The sequence below is a fragment of the Triticum urartu genome, chromosome 7 (genome assembly GCF_003073215.2).
Source record: "Triticum urartu cultivar G1812 chromosome 7, Tu2.1, whole genome shotgun sequence".
NCBI classification, from domain to species: Eukaryota; Viridiplantae; Streptophyta; class Magnoliopsida; order Poales; family Poaceae; genus Triticum; species Triticum urartu.
This window is the reverse complement of record NC_053028.1, coordinates 226,991,292-227,003,215: the sequence shown is the minus strand read 5'-3', so window position 1 is coordinate 227,003,215 and position 11,924 is coordinate 226,991,292. Positions and strand designations below refer to the sequence as shown.

The 11,924-nt window shown below is 51.2% G+C and overlaps 1 protein-coding gene across 1 annotated transcript; it reads left to right on the top strand.

Moving 5' to 3' along the window:
• Positions 1-463: 463 nt before the first annotated feature.
• LOC125522027 (protein CUP-SHAPED COTYLEDON 3) lies at positions 464-2,841 on the top strand. Its single transcript, XM_048687092.1, has 2 exons — positions 464-1,163; positions 1,978-2,841. The coding sequence occupies exons 1-2, from the start codon at positions 630-632 to the stop codon at positions 2,455-2,457; spliced, it is 1,014 nt and encodes a 337-aa protein (XP_048543049.1). The 5' UTR covers positions 464-629; the 3' UTR covers positions 2,458-2,841.
• The last annotated feature ends 9,083 nt before the right edge of the window (positions 2,842-11,924 follow it).

The window sequence follows — 11,924 nt, the reverse complement described above, 5'->3', positions numbered from 1 at the left end:
TATCGACCTGTAGGTACACGATCTTTTGCCTTGCATATCGATGCACGCATGCGCAGTGTATGTGTTCCCATGGTATGTGCATACGTACATGTCATATGTAACGCGTTTGTAATGGATGCCGGTACGTGTATATGCACGCTTGTGATGTACTGAGTCTAGCTAGCTAGTTGCGGTTTCCATCCAGCAGGTGGCTCTAGTTTGCGAGAGGGTTTTAGCCTTCACGGCCCCCTTAAGCTCCATCAAGTTTCCTCTTCGGGCCCGTTCCAGGTGCATGTTTACCCTTCACCATCCTTTAACCTTTCCCTTCCGGTAGCTCATTTCACCCCTCATCTTCATCTACACCTAGCTAGCTAGGTAGCGACACTGTGGGATAAAGCAATACCAATACAGGCGGTGAGAGAAGGGCGGGGGTAGGGGCTTCGGGCTAAGCCCAAACACTGTTGTCTCTCTACGTTTCCGTGCTCGACTATATAGACCCTCCATTGGCCTCTTGCATCCACACACACACACACCACCATAGCCAAGAGCAGCCCATTTCACACTGGCACTAGCTGCTTGCTCGCCGTGCCACAGCTCGCTTCACCTAGCTAGTAGAGAGTGTGAGAGTGGACGTTGAAGGGCCAGCGCGCATGCACCAGCAACAGCACCCGCACCAACCGGCGGCGGCCATGGGCGACGCGCTGTGGGAGCTGATCGGGGAGGAGATGGCGGCGGCGGAGGCGGCCGCCGGGGAGCACGGCCTGCCCCCGGGCTTCCGCTTCCACCCCACCGACGAGGAGCTTGTGACCTTCTACCTCGCCGCCAAGGTCTTCAACGGCGCGTGCTGCGGCGGCGTGGACATCGCGGAGGTGGACCTGAACCGGTGCGAGCCGTGGGACCTCCCGGAGGCGGCGAGGATGGGGGAGCGGGAGTGGTACTTCTTCAGCCTCCGCGACCGCAAGTACCCCACGGGCCTCCGCACCAACCGTGCCACCGGCGCCGGCTACTGGAAGGCCACCGGCAAGGACCGCGAGGTGCTCAACGCCGCCACGGGCTCCCTCCTCGGCATGAAGAAGACGCTGGTCTTCTACAGAGGCCGCGCCCCCCGCGGCGAGAAGACCAAGTGGGTCCTCCACGAGTACCGCCTCGACGGCGACTTCGGCGCCGCCCGCCGCTCCTGCAAGGTGCGCAATGATCCAGGAGTTGGTTGCACGCTATTATTGCTCCACCCGTGAACATTTTGTTACTGCTCTTTTTGCTAAATACATTCTCTAGCTTCTAGTCACTGTGTGAGCTCGTCGTTGAAACACCAACAGTTGAGTGGTCAGGAACAAGTTACATGGTCGTTAGCAGAAGTAGATGCAGACATGATGATGCATTGAATGCAGCGTGCGTGTGCTTGCATTGCATGCATACATAAGGTGACATATGCATGCAGATTGATTTGAAATATATGCTTATTATACTTGTAGCCTAGTACACTTTTGTTCATTTCATTCGATGCTGGTGCCTGGTAGTATCATAAGCATGACGATGATGCTGTACACAGTGGGTCGTTTCTGCTCAAAAATCTAGTTGCAGATTTGCACTGACACCGGATGCATCTGAGCTAGCTAGCGTTATACGTACTAGTATACTGGTACGTGTTTGTTCCCTTCTCAGGGCATGTAGTACTTTGCATGCATGGCTCGAGGATCTCCAATCGTCCTACTGCAGATCGACAAATCTTCCATTGATATCTCCCTGTGCCCCATGCTTATAAGAAAAAGGGCCATTTCGCCCATGAAGCATAAATGTGCTCTCCGCCAGAACTTCATGAGTAAATATATAGATGTAGATAGGTAGATTTTCTACAGCATTTCTGTCCTAGCTAGATCACAATCCATGCAAAAGAGATTATTATATTGATATACGTTTTTTTTTTTGGATATGTTGGTTCGTACATATATTTGTGAGCGATGTTTTGAACTTATACTGTCCATGATATACTTTTTGCAGGAGGAATGGGTGGTGTGCAGGATCTTCCACAAGGCGGTAGACCCGTACAGCAAGATGATGGAGATGAGAAACCCCTACTGCTACTTCCCCATGAGCCCCCACCACCCCAGCTTCTTCCAGGACGCACCTCCTGTCCCCTTCCCAAACCCTAGTCAGCTCATCCCCTTTCACCATGACCTCCCAAACCTGCAGTCATCCCCAATAATGCAGAGCCAGGGCCAGGCCAAGAACACAAGCAGCAACAATGGCGGCTTCCCAGCAGCAGCTTGCGTCCAGGAGCAGCCAAACAGCAGCTGTAACCAAGCATATTTCCCTTTCCCTCCCTTCGCCTCCATCGTCAATGGCAAGGCAGGCCCACCGGCGCAGCCCAGGGTCAATGGCGGTCCACAGGAGCCACCGCCGACCTGGCTGGACGCTTGCCTGCAGCACAGCGCCTTCATGTACGAGATGGGCCCACCTGCAGCCACCAGGGGGGCATGATCCGGCCGGGTCACTCGTTTCCTAGGGCTACCCTCCCATCTCGTTCGATCGTTATGTTGCAGCTTTTGATTATTGATCAGTCAAGTTGCGAGTGTGATCGATCGATATTTAGACAAGCACTTGTAATTGTTTTCCCTTGTTCTCCGATCAATCCTCTAGCTTCCGTAGCTTATGATCATATGTAGTGCTTTGCTTGCTCGTGCATGGGATCATTGGAGTAGTAGGAGACTAGCTAGCACTGTACTACTAATCTCGTGATCCATGCTTGTACTCACATGCACTATGGTCCTATGTAGTTTTAATCTATGTGTAATGAAGAACATCTCCTTGTGGATTTGCTTTTCACATGCACGATATAATATGTACTGTATGTAGCACTAGCAGTGTCGATGAGTTCCTTATAAACTTGTAGTAACTGCTTCTCATGTTCAAAAGTAAATAATTGTAGTGCAGTAGCCACCCCTACGTTCTCTCGAAACATGCTCTCGCTTGTGACTCCTACAATAACGTGATGTTAAAAAAATAGATGCCCCTTTTTACCGGCAGAGAACTTTTAAAAATGGTTATGGACAACATCATTCAGCTCCGACAACTAGGTGTTTTTTTTTTTTGCGAAACAAGAGCTATCATTAAACAGTAGCATTACAATCATTCTGCAGGCATTCAACTAGAAACCTAGGAACAAAGTTGATCCATAAACATCTCTAGGTGTGGAGATGCATTTTTTGCATTCAGCTCATATGTATCAAGATGTGCGGTACACATTCCTTGTTGTGTAGTGGATGCGGTTCCTGACATGAGATCTGCACATACAACTCTCTCATTGCACGGATGAGCCAACCACATGCACATGTATGCGTCCCTACAACTAGAACTCGAGATACTGGCACTACTACAATTTGAGGCGAACAAAAGAAGAAAAAGCAGGGTGATGGACGGGTGGATGTGATCTAGGTCAGAGATGGACATGCAGTGCATGCAGCGGTGCACGCAGAGACGCTAGCGCCGGGGCCGGCCGGGCAGTGGACATTGCGACGTGACGGGCTCGCAGCCTCACAGGGTAGTAGGAGGAGTGATGATGCGTGCGTGGAAGGCCAGGCCAGGCCAGGAGAGGAGGTATTTGGCGAAATCTCGTCGGCGTCGCGTTTGCTTTGATTTGCGTTGCGTTGCTCCTCTCTGAATGAGTGAATAAATACGTCCTGCGTTTCCTGCTGTGAATCATGACGTGGGCGGTGTCGCCGGGATGGGATGGGATGCCCCGACGTGACCCCGGCCTGGTCGGCCTCCGCGGAAGCAGCCAGCCGGCGAGGACGACCTTTCCCCGGCCGCTGCGACGCGCCGCTCGCCGCTCGCTCGCATCGCATCTCTCGCTTCGCCACAAAAGTCAAGCTGCTACACACTGTCTAGCTGCTGCTCCTGCGAGCTCTTAATTAACCCACTCGTGTAAAAAAATGCCCAGGAGCAACTAGGACTAGAGTAGTTGTACTGTACGTCGTCGACACAAACTATGCCACCGCCGACCATCGCCGGGAGAAAGGCCGAGCGATCGATCTGAGTTCACGGTGCAGTAAGAGCAACTACAATCGAACAACCCAAACAGACGTCGATTTTGTTCGTTTTTTATCTGTTTAGATCAGCCACCTGCCCGACGTCCGTCTCGTTGTAGATATGGGTCGGCAGCGCGTCTAACGCACCGACCCATATGTGATGGCTTGACCGGCTGGCCGCGCAATTTCAACAAATAGCTCAATTTTGCATTGATGAATTTGCATTTAAACATATAGTCAAATAACATAGTTTGAATCGAATAAAATAGCATAGTTTTATAAGCTGAATAAAAATAAAAATGTCTCACATAGTTTTGCAAACGAATAAAAGAAGATTGCATCTATTGGTTGCCTCTGCATGCATCGTTACGATGCAGAGGCCAAGGGCACGCCTCCAAATAACATAGTTTGAATCGAATAAAATAGCATAGTTTTATAAGCTGAATAAAAATAAAAATGTCTCACATAGTTTTGCAAACGAATAAAAGAAGATGCATCTGTTGGTTGCCTCTGCATGCATCGTTACGATGCAGAGGCCAAGGGCACGCCTCCATTTAAAAAAAATATTGGTTGCCAACATGAGCCCATATATGCTTCACCAAATCATTTTGCAGTTGCACGTGAGTTTTTCAATCACGCATGTCATGATGAAATTGGATGAACTGTTCAAACGTTGCCGCTCCTCCATGCTCAGGCACAACATTCTCACCCTGAAACTGAAACCCTTGATCGTACAGGTGTTCCGGGCGCTCGTCTTCTATGATCATATTGTGCATGATCACACAAGCAGTCATCACCTCCCACAGTTTCTGCGTGCTTCAGGTATTAGTAGGATACTGAACGATGCCCCATTGAGATTGCAAAACACCAAAGGCACGCTCGACATCCTTCCTAGCATTTTCTTGCTCTTCGACAAATCTTCTCCTTCTCTCCGACAGGGTTGAGGATTGTCTTGAAAATAGTGGTCCATTGAGAATACATATCGTCGCTCAGGTAGTATCCTTTATCGTAGTTGTGGACATTGATAGTAAAGTTCACCGGTGGGCTGTTGCCTTCGGCAAGCCTAGCAAACACCGACGAGCGCTGAAGCACGTTGATATCATTGTGTGATCCGGCCATGCCAAAGAAAGAGTGCCAGCTCCAGAGATCTTGAGATGCCACGGCCTCTAGTATGATAGTGCAAACCCTGACATGGCCCTTATATTGCCCTTACCAAGCAGAAGGGTAGTTTTTCCACTCCCGGTGCATGCAATCTATGCTGCCAAGCATCCCTGGAAAACCCCTGTTGGCATTCATCGCCAACAAAAGGGTTGTATCTTCAGGAGTCGACTCTCTCAAGTACTCAGGGTCAAACACATCAATAACAGCTTTGCAGAACTTATACAGGGACTCTAGGCATGTAGACTCGCTCATACGGACGTACTCGTCAATGAGATCAACGAGCACTCCGTATGCAAGCATTTGGATGGCGGCAGTGCATTTCTGATAAGAGGAGAAACCAACCTTGCCAACGGCATCCTCTTTGCACTCGAAGTGGTCATCATAGCCGACAACCCCCTCTCTAATACGGTTGAAAAGATGCCTACTCATACGGAAACGGCGGCGGAATTTTTGATATTTGAACAATGGGTTTGTTGTATCAAAGTAGTCATTCCAAAGAAGGAAATGCCCGCTCTCTCGGTCGCGATTCAACACCGGAAGGTGGCCCGGAATGGAGCCACGGAACAACAGCCGCTGGCTATTGAGGTGGTGATGGACCAACACGGCAGCCAATATCTCCTCCTCATCAGCGGACGACGAATCGTCGAAGTCACAAAGAAAATTGTGAAAAAAGAACTCGTCGGCGGAGTCCATTTTGTACCTTGGCAAACTGTCGAATAGCTTGTGGGCGTCAACGAAGGAGACGGCCGGCGAAGTGAGTCGCGGCGCGCACGGACCAGCTAGCTGCCCTGACGGCGTCCGATGAGTGGGCTGGCGTCTGACGGGCGTGCCGATGAGGATCTGGCCGGGGCGGCGAGGCGGCTTCTTGATCGCGGGCGGCTATGTGGTGGGGAAGCGGGGGTGGGAAACAGTCGGCTCCCCGGCGGCAAAGACGGCGGTGGCAGTCGATGTGGGAGTGGGCGGCATTGCTGGGCGGATGTGGAGGCGCCGGCGGGTGGCAGAGTCGCCGGCAAAAATGAGCGGCGGCATCGGCGACGAAGGAGGCGGGCGAGGGTTGATGTTGGATGGAGGGAGGCCAATGTGCCACCGACCAACGGGCCCAGAGGAAGAGAAGGTGAGCGTGCGTGCGTCTGTCGTGTGTCCACGCCGACGTAAATCTGGCTCAAAAATGAACCGGAAATTTGTTGCCTGCAGACGAAAAGCGGACGCGCGTCCGTTTGAGTTGACGCGTTGGGCCGCTTTTTATGTTCGCGCCAATTCAAACGGACGCCAGCGGACGAAACGGGTCGCTAAGCGCTACAGTGATCGATCAAACAAACTCATCAAAGCATGGTGACGAGACGTGTAGATAAATTGCTTTTGCGTTTTTCTAATCCGTTTGAGTATTTTTGCTGTAGTTTCGTAGGTACGTACAGTGGTGGCCGGTGGAGCGCGGAGGCCGGCAATGGGGAAGAACATTGAATGCGGCGATCGGTCGATCGGCGCACTGGCATGGCTTGGCCTTCTTGTCAAATAGCTGTCGTCTCCGCCAGGACAAACGATCTCTGGTTAGGGAATAGGAGGAGGGACGACTGCCCATCGGCTCCGGCCGGTCGGCCGTCGATCCATCCACCGACATGTCGCTCGCTGCCCGTTTCGCCGCCCATCCCCAGCTACGCTAGCAACTCTGTGCTGCGCATGGCGAACGACCGATCGATTCGGTATGCAGTACCATCCACTGCTCAACGGTGGACTGTAGCTGTAGAAAGTTGGTTACGACCAAAAGCTAGTAACAGAGATTGATCGCTGTGTCCATCACATCCAGATCTATGCGAAAAGTTCTAGGTTGAAAATGGATACTACTCCCTCCGTCCCATACGTAAGTCTTACATTATAAGCCGAAGGGAGTAATAACTATGTAAAAAAAAGGACATCATTCATACAGACTAGAAGAGGGATAGAAAATACAGGCGATGGGTGCTGTAAACTTTAGTACGTACAAACCTAATCATGCAAAGGCGGTTTTTTCTTTTCAATGCTGCAAATCATGCATGTTTGTTCTGGACGTACAGTTATAATATCAACTATACTCTCTCAGCCACTTCTGTTCTAACTGCCTCGGGGCATCTTCAACCCTGACCCTCAAACCGCCCGCATATGTTCAAACGCGCGGTTCGAGCCCCGAAAGTTATCCAACGTGGGCCTATATCGGCCCGTCGAGTGATTCGGACCACCATTTCACGGAAACTGAAACCAAATGTGGGGGGTTTTACGGGAGTTTGGACACGAGACACGCCAGACTCTTACACCCATGGCCCACCCCAAAGGAAGGTGCGAGTTTGTAGCATCCGCACTGTTTTCACGCCAAACTCCTGCACTCTCTTCTTTCATCATGCCGCTCTCCACCCAATTCCCGCCCTTTTCTCCCACTTTCTTCTTCGCTGTCGTGCCAACGCATGGAACCGAACAAGGACCTGCCAAAGATGGAGATGGTGGAGGTGCAAGAGGATTCGGGCATCACCCTCGCCCGGAAGATCAACCCAGCGACTCGGCAGAATCACCGCGTCAAAGCGAGGGCCACAAAGGAGGAAACGGTTAGGAAGCCCAAAGCCGATGGAGGGCGTGCTGATGGCGTCTGTGGCGGTAGGCGTGCTGGTCACATACGTTATGGAGGCCGCAACCAGGATCACGAAGCCCCGATGGTGTCGCCCACTGAGGGAGTCCTGGATTAGGGGGTCTCCGGACAGCCGGACTATATCCTTTGGCCGTACTGTTGGACTATGAAGATACAAGATTGAAGACTTCGTCTCGTGTCCAGATGGGACTTTACTTGGCGTGAAAGGCAAGCTAGGCAATACAGATATGTATATCTCTTTCTTTGTAACCGACCTTGTGTAACCCTAGCCCCCTCTGGTGTCTATATAAACCGGAGGGTTTTAGTCCGTATGACAGCAGACAATCATACCATAGGCTAGCTTCTAGGGTTTAGCCTCTCTGATCTCGTGGTAGATCAACTCTTGTAATACTCATATCATCCAGAACAATCAAGCATGACGTAGGGTATTGCCTCCATCAAGAGGGCCCGAACCTGGGTAAACATCATGTCCCCCGCCTCCTGTTACCATCCGCCTTAGACGCACAGTTCGGGACCCCCTACCCGAGATCCGCCGGTTTTGGCAGCGACATTGGTGATTTCACTGAGAGTTCCACTGTGTCGTCATCATAAGGAAGATGGCTCGCCTCGTTGTCAAGGACAACATCACCTCTGGGGGAGCCCTGGCTGTAGGCCAAACTCTCCGACTAGGCGGCTTCGTCATGACCGCCCGCTCGGCCGCTGCGCCGACGATGACCTCTCGGGTCATCGAAAATAGCCTCAACATCGGCTCAAAATTTGCCGAGCAGATGGATCCAATGGAGCTCTCCTCTTTGAACGAGCTCTTGGATCGCATTGCCGCTCTGGGAGTCACTATGGACTACGATCGGATCGGGCTTAAACCCGACCAAAGGGAGATTAACTCTCCGCCGGTCACCCATCAGATAGCGGTGGTGGAGGAGCAATGCGGCGATTCTCCCTCTATCCTGAGGATGAACTATGTCCGGATTCCCGAGCTCTCCGAACAGGATACTCGCTCACGGGAGGACGCCGCCCTAACCCTGAATCCAGAATCAGGCCGCATACCGAACCCGCAGGGCAACATCCCGGAGCCCGAACTTCCAAGATCGGAAACTCCCCTGCCCCGGGATCACAGATTGGGTCAAGGACCGGACTTAAATCCACCCACCCACCCAGATACAAACTATCTTTCCCACATTAGGCAAGCGCCCCAAGAGACAGTACATCCCTATTGGGCCAGATTCCTCCTTGTAATGAACAATGTCAAGGACTGTCGCGAGGAAGATGCAATTTCGTTCTTTTGCAACAATTGCATGGACAAGGGAGTCCTCAACGCCATAAGTCGCCGCGATGTAATACACTTCGCTGACTTGGCGGACATAGTACGGGAATACTGTGCGATGGAAAGTGCCTAGAAAACCCAAACGCAATTTTGGGATAATCCGGCTCTGACAAAATTCCCAGTCCAAACTAAAAGGCGCACTCTCATAAGTCGCCCGACTCAATTACAAAGAAGTAAAAGCCCACTACAGAGCGTGGAACCGTATTGGAGGGATGGCTCAACGGGCCCTGCAAAATCCATAGTACAGCGGATACCATATCAACACACAACCTTAGAGCATGTTGGGTACTCCGGCAGGTGGCCAAAAGCGGTGAGGATCTTCTCACCCAAAATACCTCAGAGCACCTTCCCACGGATAAAAACACAGTATTAACAGTCTTCGAGACCTTCGCCTCAAATAATAGGCGTAAGCGAGCACTCCGCGGCCTTGCCGAAGTCTGCCACGTGGCAGCAATAAGTCCATGGAGCGACACGGCTATCACCTTCAACGCCAGTGACGAACCTAAATTCCGAACAGCCCGAGCACCAGATGCTTTGGTTGTCAGTCCAATTGTGGACGGCTTTCGGCTCACTAAGGTGCTCATGGATGGCGGCAGCGGATTAAACCTCATCTATGAGGAAACCCTCCAAAAAATGGACATAGACAGCAACCGTATTGAGCAAAGCAGTACGACCTTCCGAGGAATCATCCCTAGTCGGGAGGCACGTTGCGCTGGGAAAATCACACTTGATGTGGTATTCGGCACTCCGGAGAATTACAGGTCCGAAGAAATTACATTCCAAATGGCCCGTTTCAGTAGCGGGTACCACACCCTTCTAGGGCGGAAGGCATTCACGATTTTTCAAGCCATACCCCATTACGGGTACATGAAGCTCAAAATGCCCGGACCCAAGGGAATTACCACTCTAGCTAGTGATCCGGACATAGCACTCCGCGCCGAGAACAAAATAGCCGCACTAGCCCTCGAGGCATTATCCGAAGCCCTTGTGGCGGAGGAGTTAATCGCGCTGCGCTCCACGGTGGACAGGGACGACGTGATACTAGACAAAAGATCCAAGTCCACCTCCTTTAAATTAGCGGACGAAATAGTTAAATTCCAAGTCCATCCAACGGACCCTACAAAAACAGCATCCATTGGGGCACAGTTAGACCCCGCTGTAGACGCCGCACTACGGGAGTTTCTACGCGAGAATTGGGATATATTCGCCTGGCATCCTTCAGACATGCCAGGAATCCCACGCAGATTGGCCGAGCATAGCCTTAATATTCTAAAAGGATTCAAGCCGGTCAAGCAGACTCTTCGGTGTTTCTCTGAACCTAAGCGACAAGCCATGGGAGAGGAGCTGGCCAAGCTACTGGAAGCTGGATTCATTAAAGAAATAAAACATCCGGATTGGCTAGCAAACCTGGTGATGGTACCAAAGAAGGACAAATCATGGCGCCTATGTGTCGACTTCAAAGACCTTAACAAGGCTTGCCCAAAGGATCCCTTCCCACTCCCTCGCATCGATCAAATCATCGGCGCTACCGCAGGACACGAATCATTGTGCTTCCTCGACGCATACTCCGGTTACCACCAGATCAAGATGGCGGAGTCTGATCAAGCCGCAACGGCATTTATAACACCATACGGCCCCTTCTGCTTTAACACAATACATTTTGGGCTAAAAAACGCCGGCGCAACATATCAGCGCATGATCCAGACATGTCTGGAAAAGCAGATCGGTAAGACTGTGGAGGCATATGTAGACGATGTGGTCATTAAAACCAGACACGTCGACTCTTTAATAAACGACTTGAGGCTCACGTTCACCAATCTCCGAACATACGACATTAAGCTCAATCCGGAAAAATGCGTTTTCGGCATTCCCGCCGGAAAGCTCCTGGGCTTCATTGTCTCCAATAGAGGAATTGAAGCAAATCCGTTTAAAATCCAAGCTCTGTCACAATTGGCTATCCCAACTGACCTCAAGCAAATCCAGAAATTGACTGGATGCGTGGCGGCTTTAAGCCACTTTATCTCCCGATTAGGAGAAAAAGGCACTTCCCCTTTATTGCCTTCTTCGGCGCATCGAACACTTCGAGTGGACGGACGCAGCCATGGCCGGACTGGAAGAAATCAAAGCCATCCTGGCCGCCAACCCAATCCTGGCCACGCCAACTGTCGGCGAACCAATGCTATTATATATAGCGGCAACTCACCAAGTTGTAAGCGCAGTGCTCGTCGTCGAACGAGAGATGGACGGACATAAATTCCCGCTTCAAAAGCCGGTATATTATGTATCCACCGTCCTCACTCCATGCAAATCACGGTACCCACATTACCAAAAGATAGCATACGCAGTATTTATGTCATCCCGGAAATTACGACACTACTTTCAAGAGTGTTCGATTACGGTGGCATCTGAAGTACCACTCAATGACATAATAAACAACCGTGACGCCACGGGCCGGATTGCCAAATGGGCCATCGAGCTCCTCCAGTTCGACATAACATATAAGCCACGATGAGCCATTAAGTCGCAAGTACTGGCCGATTTCGTAGCTGAATGAACAGAAGCCGAACTCCCTAAAGAGTACGGCGCATACTCCAATTGGATCATGCACTTCGATGGCTCTAAAATGCTGGCTGGTCTAGGGGTTGGCGTCGTCCTGATGTCCCCCACTAGAGACACGGTGCAATACGTGCTCCAAATACTATATACGGACTCCAATAACGCAGTCGAATACGAGACCCTATTACACGGCCTCCGGATGGCAGTCTCCACGGGCATCCAACGCCTAGAGGTGCGTGGGGACTCGAACCTCGCAATATCCCAAATA